At 43.4% G+C, this 20931-nt stretch overlaps 1 protein-coding gene across 1 annotated transcript in view; it reads right to left on the reverse strand.

The window, feature by feature from the left end:
• Positions 1-20931, reverse strand: part of LOC311105934 (spectrin beta chain, non-erythrocytic 4-like) — a gene marked incomplete at both ends in the record, with an annotated part of 69015 nt that overhangs the window by 40441 nt on the left and 7643 nt on the right. The window contains 7 exon segments of the mRNA XM_084148168.1: positions 491-1247; positions 3285-3422; positions 4422-5292; positions 5817-5967; positions 6218-6520; positions 6818-6976; positions 7165-7282. Coding sequence (XP_084004294.1) covers positions 491-1247; positions 3285-3422; positions 4422-5292; positions 5817-5967; positions 6218-6520; positions 6818-6976; positions 7165-7282 — 2497 coding nt within the window.

Genomic DNA, 20931 nt, shown 5'->3' on the forward strand with positions numbered 1-20931 from the left:
AGCACTAACCCTCACCGTAATATCACTGACCCTCACCGTAATAGCACTGATCCTCACCGTAATAGCACTGACCCTCACCGTAATAGCACTGACCCTCACCGTAATAGCACTGACCCTCACCGTAATAGCACTGATCCTCACCGTAATAGCACTGACCCTCACCGTAATAGCACTGACCCTCACCGTAATAGCACTGACCCTCACCGTAATAGCACTGACCCTCACCGTAATAGCACTGACCCTCACCGTAATAGCACTGACCATCACCGTAATAGCACTGTGCTTCCAGCATCAATATCTAGTACAGTCAGAAGTCATATTGTAGCTATTCATGTTTAATATGAATGACTGACTAATAACACAGATTAGCTAAATATGAAATTGACTCAGTGTGTTTTCTCACCACAGAACATACAGTATATAGGCCTAACTACTAAATATTGCTAATAGATATATTGGTGTTGGGAAGTCCAACAAGAGGCTAACTGACCTGGTTGTTGAGGAAGGCCTCAGCCTGCTTGACGTCCCTCAGGAAGAGGTGGAAGATGTGCGCCTGCACCAGCACCTCCCTCCGGCTCTCCCACATCTCCAGCAACTTGTTCCAGCCCACATCCAGCTTCTGGAGCCACTGCTGTAGCGCTGCGTAGGGTAGCGGAGCCTCCTCGGCCTCCAGCAGCTCGTTGACCGCCTGCAGCCGCTCGTAGTCCTCCTCGTACCTCCCGATCTCCTCCTTCAGCGCCGCATGGCAGTTGATCAGCCTCTCGGCCTCCTCCAGCGCGTTGGGCAGCTCGTCGCTAGCTGCCGCCGTCTGCGTCTGCACCAGCCACGTCAGGAAGCAGTCCAGGTCCTGGATGAACTGCTGCAGCCGCCCCGCCACGATCAGGGAGTCCTCGCAGCCCTGCAGCGTGCGCTTCAGCTCCTCCCACTCCACACTGATGCCCTCGAAGGGCTCCAGGACCTCCATGGCCTTGGCCGGGTGTGAGATGGCCAGCTCCTCTGCCTCCTGCTGCAGGTGAAGCAGCTTGGGCTCCAGCACAGCCAGGGCCCCCTCCATGGTGGAGAGTCGGCGCTGCAGGGCCAGCACCCCGCCCAGGTCACTGCCCACGTACTGAGTGGTGTCGATGGCCTTGCGCTTCTCCTGGATCTGGGACTTGATCTCAGCACACTCCAGCAGGTAGTTCTGGAGACGGAGTACAGAGTCCAGGTGGTCCTTCTTCTGCTCCACCATCTCCACGATGCGGTTCCACCTAGAGGGGACAGACAGGGGCACAGGGGTGGGAATTGGGGCAGGGTCAGTCCGCATCCGTTTGAAGCTTATAATTCACATATCATTCAGTTAGTATACTAAAACATACACTATGTATTAGCTATTCTTACAATTGTCACAATTCATGTTTGAAAAATATATAGACTATTAAAATATATATTATTTTCATCTACAAACAGAGCCCAACAGGATGGAATCAATAGTGCAATTGATCGAATGCATTAATAAGGGACATTGGTTTAGTTTGTTAGTTGTCATTTGCATCTCATAGGGTTTTGGCTTTTTCTTGACACAGACTGTGTCTAGCTTGTTTCCAGGCCAACTAATATGGTCAAGCAAAAGAACAGGCATGAATTATACTCATTCAGCTAAGCATATCCAACATGACGTCATGCCAGAACCCCCTAGCCAGAGGCTTCAAAGGGTAGCAATATCATCTACCTAATATCTACAATATCCGTGAATGCTATATTTAGTCATAACTAAAACCATAACAGTTTGAGACTGAGGGAGAATATAGTAAAGCCAAAGAGAACACATTTTGGGCAGGTTGGTCATGCACTTGGTGTGGCAGGCAGTCGACACAGATGGTCACCCTGAGAGAGGCTATGTATTCCAAGATCAGGAGGAACTGGGCCACTGTAGCATTTCACCAAAACCATCATCCACTACCCTGGCCCTGGCTTTAGATAATAATAATATGCCATTTAGCAGACGCTTTTATCCAAAGCGACTTACAGTCATGTGTGCATACATTTTTACGTATGGGTGGTCCCGGGGATCGAACCCACTACCCTGGCGTTACAAGCGCCATGCTCTACCAATTGAGCTACAGAGGACCATCATGGTCAAGATCTGTCTGCCTGTGTCACCATGGTGTCACTAGGGTCTCTGGTCCAATCAGTCCCCTTCCAGGTCTATCAGCAGGGAGCATGCATGTGATCATCATGGCTTCTGTTGATCCCGATCTGGGCCAAATAAGAACAGTGGACCAGATTCTTCTAATCAACCCTCCTCCCTTCCCTTATATAGCAGGAAATGAGATAAGAATGAGGTAACTGGGAAAAAAACTATCATAATAATAATAATATGCCATTTAGCAGACGCTTTTATCCAAAGCGACTTACAGTCATGCGTGCATACATTTTTGTGTATGGGTGGTCCCGGGGATCGAACCCACTACCTTGGCGTTACAAGCGTCGTGCTATACCAGCTGAGCTACAGAGGACCATCATCAATGCACTATGCACCATGTGCTGTACATGGATTGACAGATGTGTTTCTATGGCTGCGTTTACACAGGCATCCCAATTCTGATAAATTTTTTTGACCAATCAAATCAGCTCTTTTCAGAATTGGGCTGCCTGTATAAACACAGCCTATGTAGTGTTTAGTTTTTCAATAAATTACCTGTGTTGATGAATCTCTATTAAACTAAACATAATTCCCATGTTATTTCGCAATGCAGATAAGTCACATTTTCATCACATATTGGTGCTGCGTGGGTAAACAGAGAGACCCGTAGGTCTATGTTATGTCTTGTTGTGGAGTAGACATTTACATTTTAGTCATTTAGCAGACGCTCTTATCTAGAGCGACTTACAGTTAGTGAGTGCATACATTCTTTTTTAATTTTTCATACTGGCCCCCCGTGGGAATCAAACCCACAACCCTGGCGTTGCAAACGCCATGCTCTACCAACTGAGCTACATCCCTGCCGGCCATTCCCTCCCCTACCCTGGACGACGCTGGGCCAATTCTGCGCCGCCCCATGGGTCTCGATTCGAACCAGGATCTCTAGTGGCACAGCTAGCACTGCGATGCAGTGCCTTAGACCACTCCGCCACTCGGGAGACCTGGGGTGCATTCATTAGTGCACACCACAGCAAACTGTAGCAAAACATTCTTATTGGTAAAGTTTAGGTTAGTCCTTCCCCGTTTTGGCCGTTTGCTTCTGTTTGGTTCCTAGTGAATACACCCCAGAGTTGGTCAGTTAGAGAACAGTGGGGTGGGTTACCTGCTGTTGAGGTGGTCCTGACAGCCTCTGACCTCTGTAGAGCTGGGGTGACCACTGTCCAGGAGCTGCTGCACTATCTGGTTCACATCCAGGATCCTTCCCATCAGGCTGTTCATCTCCTGGTCCAGGCTCTCAAACCTACAGAGAGTGTGACATGAGAGGAGGGAGAATGTACACTACCGTGCTTTTTCTTTGCAACTTTGCCTAGAAGGTCAGCAACCCAGAGTCGCCTCTTCACTGTTGACGTTGAGACTGGTGTTTTGCGGGTACTATTAATGAAGCTGCCAGTTGAGGACCTGTGAGGTGTCTGTTTCTCAAACTAGACACTCTAATGTATTTGTCCTCTTGCTCAGTTGTGCACCGGGGCCTCCCACTCCTCTTTCTATGCTGATTAGAGCCAGTTTGTGCTGTTCTGTGAAGGGAGTAGTACACAGCGTTGTACGAGCTCTTCAGTTTCTTGGCAATTTCTCGCATGGAATAGCCTTCATTTCTCAGAACAAGAATATACTGACGAGTTTCAGAAGAAAGTTATTTGTTTCTGGCCATTTTGAGCCTGTAATCGAACCCACAATTGCTGATGCTCCAGATACTCAATTAGTCTCAAGAAGGCCAGTTTTATTGCTTCTTTAATCAGCACAACAGTTTTCAGCTGTGCTAACATAATTGCAAAAGGGTTTTCTAATGATCAATTAGCCTTTTAAAATGATAAACTTGGATTAGCAAACACAATATACCATTGGAACACAGGACTGATGGTTGCTGATAATGGGCCTTTGTACGCCTATGTAGATATTCCATTAAAAATCAGCCGTTTCCAGCTACAATAGCCATTTACAACATTAACAATGTCTACACTGTATTTCTGATCAATTTGATTCAAATAGCTTTTCTTTCGAAAACAAGGACATTTCTAAGTGACCCCAAACTTTTGAAAGGTAGTGTATGTTTTAAATGCAATAGAGCCATCAGCTAGTTATGACTGTTTATGACATACTGTATGCTTGGTCATTGTTATGACAGTGTTATGTAGCCCTTATGAGGGAGGGTTCCCGAAAAATGCATGACTAACTTTATAACTAAAAGCATGACTTAAATCTACATTGTCCCTATGATCACCACCCCAGACGGAAGCTGTACCTGTGGGCTATGACCTCCACGTCCTCCAGCCTCTCTGGAACCTCCATCTTGTTGAGCCACTGCTCCTTCTCATCGATCCACACCTCACAGGCGTTGACCTCGCTGAACATGAGGTAGACGGCCAGTGCGTCATGCAGCCACTGCTGCCTTAGGACGGCCACCTCGGCCACCTCGGCGTACAGCTGCTCCGCCTCGCCCATCCTCGACTGAACCTCGTTCAGCTCCCGGTAGTGCAGTGGCAGCGCCACCATGTGTTTGCGCAGAGTTACTACATGCAGCCGGTGCTTGTCCACGGCCTCGCGCACACCCCGGTGCTTCTTGAGCAGCGACTGGGTGGAGTACTCGTCGTGGCCAAAGTCCTCGCTGGACACCAGGCGGTAGGCGTCCTGCAGCCAGGCCAGCAGGTCATCTGTCTCAGTGCTGAACTGGAAGAAGTTTAGTGCTTCCTGCAGGTGGCCGAGTCTCTGCGCCGCCTGGTCCTCTAGCCTCTTCCACTCCCCTTTCACCTCCATGATGCGCTCCTGGATGTCCCCCGTGCCGAAGCTCTTCTCCATCAGGATCTGCTTGCCCTTTTTCATGGTCTGCTGGAGGAGGGAGCGGCGAGCCAGCAGCTCCCCAGCCAGGGTCTTGTGTTTCTGGAGCAGCCGCAGCACGCTGCTCAGGTCCTTGCCGCAGGTCTGGGTGGCCAGGATGGAGCTCTTCTCGCGGATCCAGGCCTCGGACTCCTCCACCTCCTGGAAGAAGGCCCAGAGGTGCTGAGACTCCTCCAGCTCCGAGCGCCGCTTGGCCGCCAGCTGCTTGAGCTCCTCCAGGCAGGTACTGACGTGGTTGACCCGGTTGCAGATCACCTGGGGGTCACAGGGCTGGTAGCCTGGGAAGGAGAGAGAATAGTGGACAGGGGACAGGGGACAGCACTCAATATACATGTCTGTATTAGAGATGTCTATGGGGGACTGTTTCTGAACACTCAATGAACTTTGCATGTAAACAAAACACTATTACTGATATAAAATGGGCATAAAGTTTTACAAAAGAACTATGCAATATCCACAAAATTGAAATAACTACATTCATTCACTTCTGTATTGTAAATGGATCTTCAGAAAATAAATTGTGGAAAGTCTTGCCCTCTTGTGGCTCTATCTGGAAGTGCCATGACCATCTTCACCACTCAATGTACAGTAAACTATACTCCTACACACTCTTAATACAAAACATTAGTGTTTTTTAACAGTGCATTTTTCCGAGACCATGGGAGACATAACAGCAATAGTCCGTATTTCTAATCCTATCATATCCAAATATTTCACCCCTCAAAATCACCAAGTTGTTATCAAAGCACATTCCACTTCTCACTGAAGACGATCTGTGAACATCTGCCATCTGATGTCTTACCTTCGATGGTGGTGAATTTGAGAGCGGCTGTGTTAAGGGTCTGTACCCTCTCTGCCTGCACTATGATGTCAGCTTCCTGGAGGCTGTGTTTCTGCAGCAGGTCGTCCACCTCCAGCAGATGCTTGCCGAAGTCTTTGGAAAGGAGCTGGACCTGTGGTGAGTGGGATGTTGGTCACCTTCCTGACACTCAGCAGTGCTTTCACTGACCATGCTGCCTGTACTAAAACTTAAAAGTCAATGTCTCAAGGGTTTCTCACTGTTTTTTCATGCACTGTATCTCCACATTATCATTTCATGTGTACACGAATGTCAACCCACAGTCTATGCCGTTGAGTCGACACAACTTTGAGATAGTATAGTGTTCATGTAATGTAAAATGCATGACAAAATACTTGTCTCACCTGCATGTCCTCCATCCAGTCGATCATGTAGACCATGTCCTGGAAGTTCTTCTGCAGGGCCAGGTTCTTCTCCAGCCGGGCCTTCCTCCCCACCACCAGCTCCTTCAGCAGGCTCCACTGGCCCAGGATGTTCTCCTTGCGGGCCGAGATGCGCCGGATGTCGTAGTAACCCTCCGTCTCCATCTCTCCAGCCAGCTCCACCACCACCCCGATGCGCTCCTCATACGACGAGATGTCCGCCTCAATGGCCTCGTGCTTCTTCATGGCGGCCTCCACCGCTGGCAGGTCGTAGCCAAAGTTATCCTGATGGGACGGGACATTCAGTCAGGCAGAGGTTCACTTAACTACAGGCAGGTGATTGTGTAAGGGTTTACTCAGTCAGGGCAATGCAGTCATAGGAAAATAAATCTTAATATACCAATGTCCATTTAAAAGTCATTAATGTTATACAATACTGCCATTGGTTCTAAAAATACATTCTAAAGACATTTCATTCTCAATCCACAGCTACATTATAAGACTATTGCTATAAGACTGTTAGGATATGGCCCTTATGTGATATTTTAGAGACACTAGTCACTGTGGGCCTGTGGTCCCTACCTGAGACACGAGGCGCTGGTTCTCGTTGAGCCACGCCTGTCTCATGGTGGTCTTGTGGTCAAACCGCTGGGCCAGCAGCTCCAGCTTCTCCTGCCGAATCAGCTCCTGCCGTAGGGCCACGCCTCTCTCATGCTCCGCCTTCTCCAGCCTCTCCCACGCCTAGCCAAATGAAAAACAGAGGAACATTTACCCACAATGAAGCATGGTAACAAACTTAAAGAGGAGTAATTTGCACTGATTTACTGATAAAGAAGGAGTTTATATTTGCCAAGACCTGTCCAGTTATTGCATTATCTGTTCAGGCATTTCAGACACTCCTTATTCCCACTTATACTAGTATTCATTACCTTATTGATATCAGAGATGAGTTTCCCTTCATGAGGCACGTATGGTTTCTGGTTGTTAGCTCTGAGCTTGCTTTGGATAGTAAAGAGGAGCACCTCCAAGTTCCCCTTCTCCTGGAACCTAGCACAAGACAGAAAGTGTGTTTCACAAATATCCTGAGACACAGTACTGTGCACAAGGTGGGATCCGTTTGAAACGTAAAATCACAGGCGTCATATCCCAGATCCTGTAACTTAAAATAACCATCTGCTCAGAAATTGATAACAGACATGTATTTTTTCCTATTATTAAGTTACGTTCATGGAATTTTGGATGGCGGTTATTGGTCAGCCAAATGACCGTGGTCACCGTTACAATCGTTTGAATAGCAAAAAAATGAAAAGACGCACATTATCTCCTTTCCTCCTGTCCTGACTGCATGTGCTGCTGCAGGGAGGGGCCATTGCCAAGGAAACCAAAGATTTGTTTGCTACAACACCTTGCTTGTTTCAAGGAGCAACAAAGTTTCATCACATTGTAAAGAGTCCACGTTGCTTGTCAAAAATGTAATGTAATACAATGGCAATCCGGGTTATAGGTAAAAATCCTACGCATGAACTGCTGACATTATTACGCATATTAATCGATAATGATGGAAAATAAGTCACTTGGCTCTGTCATATCCTCACATGGTCTCTCCTATCATTGCTACGCTGACGATACACAACTAATCTTCTCCTTTCCCCCTTCTGATAACCAGGTGGCGAATCGCATCTCTGCATGTCTGGCAGACATATCAGTATGGATGACGGATCACCACCTCAAGCTGAACCCTGGCAAGACGGAGCTGCTCTTCCTCCCGGGGAAGGACTGCCCGTTCCATGATCTCGCCATCACGGTTGACAACTCCGCTGTGTCCTCCTCCCAGAGTGCGAAGAGCCTAGGTGTGACCCTGGACAACACCCTGTCGTTCTCCGCCAACATCAAGGCGGTGACCCGCTCCTGCAGGTTCATGCTCTACAACATTCGGAGAGTACGACCCTGCCTTACACAGGAAGCGGCACAGGTCCTAATCCAGGCACTTGTCATCTCCCGTCTGGACTACTGCAACTCGCTGTTGGCTGGCCTCCCTGCCTGTGCCATTAAACCCCTACAACTCATCCAGAATGCCGCAGCCCGTCTGGTGTTCAACCTTCCCAAGTTCTCTCACGTCACCCCCCTCCTCCGCACACTCCACTGGCTTCCAGTTGAAGCTCGCATCCGCTACAAGACCATGGTGCTTGCCTATGGAGCAGTGAGGGGAACGGCACCTCTGTACCTTCAGGCTCTGATCAGTCCCTACACCCAAACGAGGGCATTGCGCTCATCCACCTCTGGCCTGCTGGCTCCCCTACCTCTGCGGAAGCATAGTTCCCGCTCAGCCCAGTCAAAACTGTTCGCTGCTCTGGCACCCCAATGGTGGAACAAGCTCCCTCACGACGCCAGGACAGCGGAGTCACTCACCACCTTCCGGAGACATTTGAAACCCCACCTCTTTAAGGAATACCTGGGATAGGATAAAGGAATCCTTCTACCCCCCCCCCCCCAATTGTAAAGTGGTTATCCCACTGGCTATAGGGTGAACGCACCAATTTGTGAGTCGCTCTGGCTAAGAGCGTCTGCTAAATGACGTTAATGTACCCTTGAGCAAGGCACTTAACCCTAATTGCTCCTGTAAGTCGCTCTGGATAAGAGCGTCTGCTAAATGACTAAAATGTAAAAAATGTAAAATAAGATATGCAAGATATTTGAATGGATATATATTTTTAAATAGCTATATATATATATATATTGAGGTGAGAGCATTGGAAATGCTTTTGGCGGTTGACCTGCTTTTGTTTTGTGGGTGGCACTGTGTGCTGTTTTCGATGGATGGGTCCTGGCCTCTCGGGGGCCTAGGGATTCGGGGGGACGGGGGTGATATGCTGATCACTGGGATGACGGCCCAACTTGGGAAGGGGTGGGGCTTTAGCAGGGGAATTAGTGGAGAACAATTGGAGGGTTACTTACAGTTGAAGTCGGAAGTTTACATACACTTAGGTTGGAGTCATTAAAACTAGTTTTTCAACCACTCCGCAAATTTCTTGTTAACAAACTATAGTTTTGGCAAGTCAGTTAGGACATCTACTTTGTGCATGACACAAGTAATTTTTCCAACAATTGTTTACAGACAGATTATTTCACTTATAATTCACTGTATCACAATTCCAGTGGGTCAGAAGTTTACATACACTAAGTTGACTGTGCCTTTAAACAGCTTGGAAAATTCCAGAAAATTATGTCATGGCTTTAGAAGCTTCTGATAGGCTAATTGACATCATTTGAGTCAATTGGAGGTGTACCTGTGGATGTATTTCAAGGCCTACCTTCAAACTCAGTGCTTCTTTGCTTGACATCATGAGAAAATTAAAAGACATCAGCCAAGACCTCAGAAGAAAATGTGTAGACCTCCACAAGTCTGGTTCATCCTTGGGAGCAATTTCCAAATGCCTGAAGGTACCACGTTCATCTGTCCAAACAATAGTACGCAAGTATAAACACAATGGGACCACGCAGCCGTCATACCGCTCAGGAAGGAGACGCGTTCTGTCTCCTAGAGATTAACGTACTTTGGTGCGAAAAGTGCAAATAAATCCCAGAACAACAGCAAAGGACCTTGTGAAGATGCTGGAGGAAACAGGTACAAAAGTATCTATATCCACAGAAAAACGAGTCCTATATCGACATAACCTGAAAGGCTGCTCAGCAAGGAAGAAGCCACTGCTCCAAAACCGCCATTAAAAAGCCAGACTACGGTTTGCAACTGCACATAGGGACAAAGATCGTACTTTTTGGAGAAATGTCCTCTGGTCTGATGAAACAAAAATAGAACTGTTTCGCCATAATGACCATTGTTATGTTTGGAGGAAAAATGGGGTTTCTTGCAAGCCGAAGAACACCTTCCCAACCGTGAAGCATGGGGGTGGCAGCATCATGCTGTGGGGGTGCTTTGCTGCAGGAGGTACTGGTGCACTTCACAAAATAGATGGCATCATGAGGAAGGAAAATTATGTGGATATATTGAAGCTAAATCTCAAGACATCAGTCAGGAAGTTAAAGCTTGGTTGCAAATGGGTCTTCCAAATGGACAATGACCCCAAGCATACTTCCGAAGTTGTGGCAAAATGGCTTAAGGACAACAAAGTCAAGGTATTGGAGTGGCCATCACAAAGCCCTGACCACAATCCTATAGAAAATGTGTGGGCAAAACTGAAAAAGTTACACCAGTTACACCAGCTCTGTCAGGAGGAATGGGCCAAAATTCACCCAACTTATTGTGGGAAGCTTGTGGAAGGATACCCGAAATGTTTGACCCAAGTTAAACAATTAAAAGGCAATGCTACCAAATACTAATTGAGTGTATGTAAATTTCTGACCCACTTGGAATGTGATGAAAGAAATAAAAGCTGAAATAAATCATTCTCTCTACTATTATTCTGACATTTCACATTCTTAAAATAAAGTGGTGATCCTAACTGACCTAAGACAGGGAATTTTTACTAGGATTAAATGTCAGGAATTGTGAAAACTGAGTTTAAATGTATTTGGCTAAGGTGTATGTAAACTTCCGACTTCAACTGTAGTAGCAATGCAAATATCATGGTACAGCTATATGGACAGTCAATCGTTATGGTATTTTTTATTGGTAAATTTACAAACATATATAATGATAAATAGATTTGAAACTTGTATCCCATTATGGTATGTGGTGAAATAAGTATAGCCAGTTATAATTGTAATGGCTTAGCAGATAATAACAAAAGAATAACAATATTTACATGGCTCCAAGAGAAGGAATATAATATCTATTCTTTAAAGGAAACTCATTCAATCATTCTAGATGAAGTTGCGTGGAAAAAGGAATGGGGGGGGGATATATATACTTCTCCCATGGGCAAAGAAACTCAAAAGGGGTGATGATATTAATTAACAGTAATTTCGATCCGAATGTGCAAATTGTCCAAACAGATACGCAAGGTAGATGGATTATTTTAAATATGTTATTGGACCATAAACAGATATGGTTAATTAACCTTTACGGACCAAATAATGATTATCCACACTTCTTTAACAACATATATAATAAATTATCAACTCTGCAAGCAATTCAAGACTCTATTATTATGGTGGGAGATTATAATACCATTTTAAATAGCTCAATGGACCGTAAAGGAAATCACACTACAAACAATCACCGTCATGCTCTTAAGGAAATCGTGAATGTCATGGATACATTAGAACTAGTAGATATATGGAGGAGACTCAATCAAGCTAGTCGTCTTGACTTCTTTCTTACGTCATTCTCGTTGGCACCAAAAGTTTAAAAAGTGTTGATAGGGGACAGAATGCGGTCGGACCATCATATAATTGGCATATACATTACTCTTACTGAATTTCTACGTGGGCGAGGATATTGGAAATGTAATCAAAACCTATTGGATGATAACTTGTTTTTAACTAGGACAGAGGAATTTATAACTGTTTTTTTCCGACATAACATAGGTACAGCAAATCCCCTTATTGTATGGGACACCTTTAAATGTGCCTTTATAGGCCATGCAATTCAGTACTCATCTCGAAAACAAAAGCAATTTAGGTCAAAAGAGTCCACACTAACAAAGGAAATAGAAGGTCTAACAGAACAGATAGATAGCAATAAAAACTGTAACATAGAGGCTCAGAATAAAATATAGGAAAAACTAAAAGAAATGGAGAAACTTATTCAAGAAAGATTAAGTGTAATATATTATAAAAATAAAGCAAACTAGATGGAATATGGGGAAAAATGCACCAAATTATTTTTTCATCTTCAACATAGGAATGCTACCAAAAAGAATTTACTGAAACTGGTTACAAATGACGGAGTCACCCATGATTCACCAAATTATATTTTGAAGGAGGAAACAAAGTACTTTAAGCATATGTTTTCGTTTCAGTCGCCTCCATCTCCTCTAACTGAAGCTAATTGTAGAGATTTTTTTTCTATTGATAATGTAAAATTAACAGCCATACAGAAAGACTCATGTGAAGGTGAAATTACAGAGGAGGAACTTCTGGATGCAATTAAAGACTTTAAGACCGGGAAAACTCCAGGGTTGGATGGCATTCCAGTAGAGGTATACCAAACCTTTTTTGATATACTCAGAGGACCGTTATCAGCATGTTTTAACCACTCCTATGCAAATGGTAGATTATCAGACACTCAAGAAGAAGGTCTGATTTCATTATTACTGAAACAGGATACAAGTGGAAAATATAAAGATCCAGTCCATTTAAAAAATTGTAGGCCCCTTACACTTCAGTGTTGTAAATATTCTAGCAAAATGTATAGCGCATAGAATTAAAAAGGTATTGTTGGACATTATTCATTCTATTCAGAAAGGTTTTTTACATGGGCGATACATTGGAGATAATATAAGGCAAGTACTGGAAACAATAGAACACTATGAAAAATCTGGGAAACCAGGCCTACTATTCATAGCGGGCGGCAGGTAGCTTAGTGGTTAAGAGCGTTGTGCCAGTAACCGAAAGGTCGCTGGTTCTGAGCTGACTAGGTGAAAAATCTGTCGATGTGCCCTTGAGCAAGGCACTTCGCCCTAATTGCTCCTGTAAGTCGCTCTGGATAAGAGTGTCTGCTAAATGACAAAAATAAATAAATAAATAAAAATAGCAGACTTCGAAAAGGCATTTGATAAAGTACGACTGGGGTTTATATATAAATGCCTGGAGCATTTCAATTTTGGACAATCTCTTATAAATTGGGTTAAAATCATGTATAGGTGTAAAATAGTAAATAATGGCTATTTCTCAGCAAGTTTTTAACTGTCAAGAGGAGTGAAACAAGGTTGTCCACTATCGGCATATCTATTTATTATTGCCATCGAGATGTTAGCTATTAAAATCAGATCCAACAATAATATCAAGGGATTAGAAATCCAGGGCTTAAAAACAAAGGTGTCATTGTACGCTGATGATTCATGTTTTCTTTTAAATCCACAACTTGAATCCCTCCACAGCCTCAGAGGATCTAGATACATTTTCTAACCACTCTGGATTACAACCACATTATGATAAATGTACTATATTACGTATTGGATCACAAAAAAATACAATTTTTACATGACCATGTAGTTTACCCATAAAATGGTCTGATGGTGATGTGGATATACTCGAAATACATATCCCAAATGAAATAAATGATCTCACTCCAATACATTTTAATAGGAAGTTAGCAACCATGGAAAGGTAAATACCTGTCAGTTTGTGGAAAAATCACCCTGATTAACTCTTTAGTATTATCCCAGTTTACCTATTTGCTTATGGTCTTGCCTATGCCTAGCGAACAGTTGTTTAAATTATATGAGAAAAAAATATTAAATTTTATTTGGAACGGCAAGCCAGACATAATTAAACGGGCCTATTTACATAATGAATATGAATTCGGAGGACAGAAATTATTAAATATTAAAGCATTAGACCTATCACTAAAAGCTTTAGTCATACAAAAGTTATACTTAAATCCGAACTGGTTCTCTAGCAAATTAGTAAGATTGTCTCACCCCATGTTCAAGAATGGCCTTTTTCCTTTTATTCAGATTACAACCTCTCACTTTAAGTTATTTGAAAAGGAAATAATCTCCCAAATATCACTATTTCTAAAACAAGCCATAGAAAGTTGGCTGCAATTTCAATTTAATCCTCCAGAAACGACAGAACAAATAATGCAACAAATATTGTGGTTAAAGTCAAATATACTAATTGATAAAAAAATTGAAAAAATGTTTAAAAAAGGTATAATCTTCGTAAATGATATCATAGGTAGGACTGGTGGAGTTATGTCGCACATGCAGCTAACAAAAACATATGGAAATGTCTGCTCTACCCAAAATGACAACCAAATAATTGCAACATTACCACAAAAATGGAAGAAAGTAGAAGGGGGAAAAAGTAACAAACTTGTCTGTCGGCCCTGCATTAATAATATATAATATATTATGCCATTTAGCAGACGCTAAACCATAATTGGTTAAAGAAAATTGTGATAAATAAAAAAGTATACCATTTTCATTTAAGGACCAAAGGATTGACAGCCGTCCCATATAGATTGCAAAATAGTTGGGAAGAGATTTTTGACGTACCGATTCCATGGCATAGTGTTTATGAATTGATACGCAAAATTACTCCGGATTCAAAACTTAGAATTTTTCCATTTAAATTATTATATAAAATTCCAATAGAATGTTATTTATATGGGGGATACAATCTTCCCAGCTCTGCAGATTTTGCTGCGAAGAGACAGAATCATTAGATCATTTGTTTTGGTACTGTCCATTTGTAGCTTGTTTTTGGACACAGGTCCAGGAATGGCTAAAGGATTGCAATATTTACCTGGAGCTAACCCTGCAGATAGCACTACTGGGTGATCTGAAAAGTCATAGTCAATCGATCAATAATATAATAATACTTTTAGCAAAAATGTTTATTTTCAATTTACGATCTGTAGAAACAATGAGAATAGAAAGGTTCAGAACTTTTGTAAAACATCACAGTACAGTTGAAAAATATATGGCAAATAGATATCCAATATGGATGGTGTTAAGAGAAAGATGGGAGGTGTTGAATGGAGCTGAAGGATGGGACTAATAACAACAACTAATAACAACAAGATAACTAATGTAAAGTATACTGTGTCCATAATAAGTATATAGGTTATAGGTTGAGAGCTTTTGTGAAAGAGCACAGTTAGAAAACTATGTCATAAAGAAGCAAACCAGATGGACATCATGAAAATGATCGGAAGAAGTTCAGGAGTAAAAACAAACAAAATATACTTATTGTAGAATTTGACTGTGTCCATAAAATGTATATAGTATGTATGGGCTGGAAGTAGAGGCCTAAGCGTTGTTGTTCACTAGTTTACTCCAATTGGGGAAGGGGTGGTGGGGTTGGAAAGTAATGAAGGGAAATATAATTTAAAAAAGGATGTGTGTGTGTGTATGGATGTATATATGTATGTATGTATATATATGTGTGTGTATGTATGTGTATGTGTGTGTGGGGCGGCGCACAATTGGCCCAGCGTCGTCCAGGGTAGGGGAGGGAATGGCCGGCAGGGATGTAGCTCAGTTGGTAGAGCATGGCGTTTGCAATGCCAGGGTTGTGGGTTCGATTCCCACAGGGGGCCAGTATGAAAAATACAAAATAATGTATGCACTCACTAACTGTAAGTCGCTCTGGATAAGAGCGTCTGCTAAATGACTAAAATGTATATGTACACTGCTAAAAAAAATAAAGGGAACACTAAAATAACACATCCTAGATCTGAATGAATGAAATAATGTTATTAAATACTTTTTTCTTTACATAGTTGAATGTGCTGACAACAAAATCACACAAAAATTATCAATGGAAATCAAATTTATCAACCCATGGAGGTCTGGATTTGGAGTCACCCTCAAAATTAAAGTGGAAAACCACACTACAGGCTGATCCAACTTTGATGTAATGTCCTTAAAACAAGTCAAAATGATGATCAGTAGTGTGTGTGGCCTCCATGTGCCTGTATGACCTCCCTACAACGCCTGGGCATGCTCCTGATGAGGTGGCGGATGGTCTCCTGAGGGATCTCCTCCCAGACCTGGACTAAAGCATCCACCAACTCCTGGACAGTCTGTGGTGCAACGTGGCGTTGGTGGATGGAGCAAGACATGATGTCCCAGATGTGCTCAATTGGATTCAGGTCTGGGGAACGGGCGGGCCAGTCCATAGCATCAATGCCTTCCTCTTGCAGGAACTGCTGACACACTCCAGCCACATGAGGTCTAGCATTGCCTTGCATTAGGAGGAACCCAGGGCCAACCGCACCAGCATATGGTCTCACAAGGGGTCTGAGGATCTCATCTCGGTACCTAATGGCAGTCAGGCTACCTCTGGCGAGCACATGGAGGGCTGTGCGGCCCCCCAAAGAAATGCCACCCCACACCATGACTGACCCACCGCCAAACCGGTCATGCTGGAGGATGTTGCAGGCAGCAGAACGTTCTCCACGGCGTCTCCAGACTATGTCACGTCTGTCACATGTGCTCAGTGTGAACCTGCTTTCATCTGTGAAGAGCACAGGGCGCCAGTGGCGAATTTGCCAATCTTGGTGTTCTCTGGCAAATGCCAAACGTCCTGCACGGTGTTGGGCTGTAAGCACAACCCCCACCTGTGGACGTCGGGCCCTCATACCACCCTCTTGGAGTCTGTTTCTGACCGTTTGAGCAGACACATGCACATTTGTGGCCTGCTGGAGGTCATTTTGCAGGGCTCTGGCAGTGCTCCTCCTGCTCCTCCTTGCACAAAGGCGGAGGTAGCAGTCCTGCTGCTGGGTTGTTGCCCTCCTACAGCCTCCTCCACGTCTCCTGATGTACTGGCCTGTCTCATGGTAGCGCCTCCATGCTCTGGACACTACGCTGACAGCAAACCTTCTTGCCACAGCTCGCATTGATGTGCCATCCTGGATGAGCTGCACTACCTGAGCCACTTGTGTGGGTTGTAGACTCCATCTCATGCTACCACTAGTGTGAAAGCACCGCCAGCATTCAAAAGTGACCAAAACATCAGCCAGGAAGCATAGGAACTGAGAAGTGGTCTGTGGTCACCACCTGCAAAACCAGTCCTTTATTGGGGGTGTCTTGCTAATTGCCTATAATTTCCACCTGTTGTCTATTCCATTTGCACAACAGCATGTGAAATGTATTGTCAATCAGTGTTGCTTCCTAAGTGGACAGTTTGATTTCACAGAAGTGTGGTTGACTTGGAGTTACATTGTGTTGTTTAAGTGTTCCCTTTATTTTTTTGAGCAGTGTATATATATGTATATATACAGTTGAAGTCGGAAGTTTACATACACCTTAGCCAAAAACATTTAGACTCATTTTTTTCACAATTCCTGACATTTAATCCTAGTAAAAATTCCCTGTCTTAGGTCAGTTAGGATCACCACTTTATTTTAAAAATTTGAAATGTCAGAATAATTGTAGAGAGAATGATTTATTTAAGCTTTTATTTATTTCATCTCATTCCCAGTGGGTCAGAAGTTTACATACACTCAATTAGTATTTTATAATATTGCCTTTAAATTGTTTAACTTGGGTCAAACGTTTCGGGTAACCTTCCACAACCTTCCCACAATAAGTTGGGTGAATTTTGGTCCATTCCTCGTCAGGTTTGTAGGCCTCCTTGCTCGCACACACTTTTTCAGTTCTGCCCACAAATGTTCTATAGGATTGAGGTCAGGGCTTTGTGATGGCCACTCCAATACCTTGACTTTGTTGTCCTTAAGCCATTTTGCAACAACTTTGGAAGTATGCTTGGGGTCATTGTCCATTTGGAAGACCCATTTGCGACCAAGCTTTAACTTCCTGACTGATGTCTTGAGATGTTGCTTCAATATATCCACATAATTTTCCTTCCTCATGATGCCATCTATTTTGTGAAGTGCACCAGTCCATCCTGCAGCAAAGCGCCGCCACAACATGATGCTGCCACCCCCGTTGTTCACGGTTGGGATAGTGTTCTTCGGCTTGCAAGCCTTCCCCATTTTCCTCCAAACACAATGATGGTCATTATGGCCAAACAGTTCTATTTTTGTTTCATCAAACCAGAGGACATTTCTCCAAAAAGTAAGATATTTGTCCCCATGTGCAGTTGCAAACCATAGTCTGGCTTTTTTTGGCTTTTTGGAGCAGTGGCTTCTTCCTTGCTGAGTGGCCTTTCAGGTTATGTTGATATAGGACTCGTTTTACTGTGGATATAGATACTTTTGTACCTGTTTCCTCCAGCATCTTCACAAGGTCCTTTGCTGTTGTTCTGGGATTGATTTGCACTTTTCGCACCAAAGTACGTTCATCTCTAGGAGACAGAACACGTCTCCTTCCTGAGCGGTATGACGGCTGCGTGGTCCCATGGTGTTTATACTTGCGTACTATTGTTTGTACAGATGAACGTGGTACCTTCAGGCATTTGGAAATTGCTCCCAAGGATGAACCAGACTTGTGGAGGTCTACACATTTTTTTCTGAGGTCTTGGCTGATTTCTTTTGATTTTCCCATGATATCAAGCAAATAGGCACTGAGTTTCACGGTAGGCCTTGAAATACATCCACAGGTACACCTCCAATTGACTCAAATGATGTCAATTAGACTATCAGAAGCTTCTAAAGCCATGACATAATTTTCTGGAATTTTCCAAGCTGTTCAAAGTCACAGTCAACATAGTGTATGTAAACTTCTGACCCACTGGAATTGTGATACAGTGAATTATAAGTGAAATAATCTGTCTGTAAACAATTGTTGGAAAAATTACTTGTGTCATGCACAAAGTAGATGTCCTAACCGACTTGCCAAAATGATAGTTTGTTAACAAGAAATGTGTGGAGTGGTTGAAAAACAAGTTTAAATGACTCCAACCTAAGTGTATGTAAACTTCCGACTTCAACTGTATATACAGTGGGGAAAAAATGTATTTAGTCAGCCACCAATTGTGCAAGTTCTCCCACTTAAAAAGATGAGAGAGGCCTGTAATTTTCATCATAGGTACACGTCAACTATGACAGACAAATTGAGAAAGAATAATCCAGAAAATCACATTGTAGGATTTTTAATGAATTTATATGAAAATAAGTATTTGGTCACCTACAAACAAGCAAGATTTCTGGCTCTCACAGACCTGTAACTTCTTCTTTAAGAGGCTCCTCTGTCCTCCACTCATTACCTGTATTAATGGCACCTGTTTGAACTTGTTATCAGTATAAAAGACACCTGTCCACAACCTCAAACAGTCACACTCCAAACTCCACTATGGCCAAGACCAAAGAGCTGTCAAAGGACACCAGAAACAAAATTGTAGACCTGCACCAGGCTGGGAAGACTGAATCTGCAATAGGTAAGCAGCTTGGTTTGAAGAAATCAACTGTGGGAGCAATTATTAGGAAATGGAAGACATACAAGACCACTGATAATCTCCCTCGATCTGGGGCTCCACGCAAGATCTCACCCCGTGGGGTCAAAATGATCACAAGAACAGTGAGCAAAAATCCCAGCACCACACGGGGGGACCTAGTGAATGACCTGCAGAGAGCTGGGACCAAAGTAACAAAGCCTACCATCAGTAACACACTACGTTGCCAGGTACTCAAATCCTGCAGTGCAAGACGTGTCCCCCTGCTTAAGCCAGTACATGTCCAGGCCCGTCTGAAGTTTGCTAGAGTGCATTTGGATGATCCAGAAGAGGATTGGGAGAATGTCATATGGTCAGTTGAAACCAAAATAGAACTTTTTGGTAAAAACTCAACTCGTCGTGTTTGGAGGACAAAGAATGCTGAGTTGCATCCAAAGAACACCATACCTACTGTGAAGCATGGGGATGGAAACATCATGCTTTGGGGCTGTTTTTCTGCAAAGGGACCAGGACGACTGATCCGTGTAAAGGAAAGAATGAATGGGGCCATGTATCGTGAGATTTTGAGTGCAAACCTCCTTCCATCAGCAAGGGCATTGAAGATGAAACGTGGCCGAGTCTTTCAGCATGACAATGATCCCAAACACACCGCCCGGGCAACGAAGGAGTGGCTTCGTAAGAAGCATTTCAAGGTCCTGGAGTGGCCTAGCCAGTCTCCAGATCTCAACCCCATAGAAAATCTTTGGAGGGAGTTGAAAGTCCGTGTTGCCCAGCGACAGCCCCAAAACATCACTGCTCTAGAGGAGATCTGCATGGAGGAATGGGCCAAAATACCAGCAACAGTGTGTGAAAACCTTGTGAAGACTTACAGAAAACGTTTGACCTGTGTCATTGCCAACAAAGGGTATATAACAAAGTATTGAGAAACTTTTGTTATTGACCAAATACTTATTTTCCACCATAATTTGCAAATACATTCATAAAAAATCCTACAATGTGATTTTCTGGATTTTTTTTCTCATTTTGTATGTCATAGTTGACGTGTGCCTATGATGAAAATTACAGGCCTCTCTCATCTTTTTAAGTGGGAGAACTTGCACAATTGGTGGCTGACTAAATACTTTTTTTCCCCACTGTATATGTATATGTGTGTATGTATATGTATGTATGTATATATGTATATGCATGTGTATATATGTATATATATATATATATATATATATATATATATATATATATATATATATATATTTGCGAGAGAAAAAAATATATGGGGATTGGAAGTGATGCAGACAATTACATTGATGGAAGTTACAATCTATCTGCAATATTAAAGCTGATCTACCCCCTAAGAAAAAAAGAGAGAGAAAAAAAAAATAAGAGAAACGGACTCAACTGCACGAATGCCTGGCCACCCCGTCTTCACAGTCAGCTGTTCGTTCCACACACAAAAATAGTTTTGACGGTTATTTTCTTTTCATGACGGTCTTCATCCATAATCGTTGGTTACACACTCATACAGTCATTGTGCCAGCCCTATAAGTTGCCCTACTCATCAATAGATTCTCTGTGACATTGCCTGCAGGCTTGACCTTCACTGCAAAGACCTTCATTATTACATGTGGCCTAGCTCCACACACTGTCTAATTGTAACCTAATTCTAAATAATAAATGGTCATCACTGAGTCATCACTGAGCAGATTTCAGAGTCATATGATGGCTGACCACCTCTGGCCATCGAGGGCTGCCAGGGCAACTAGGCTGGGTGA

Source organism: Coregonus lavaretus (genome assembly GCF_964263955.1).
Source record: "Coregonus lavaretus genome assembly, chromosome: 30".
Classification (NCBI taxonomy): Eukaryota; Metazoa; Chordata; class Actinopteri; order Salmoniformes; family Salmonidae; genus Coregonus; species Coregonus lavaretus.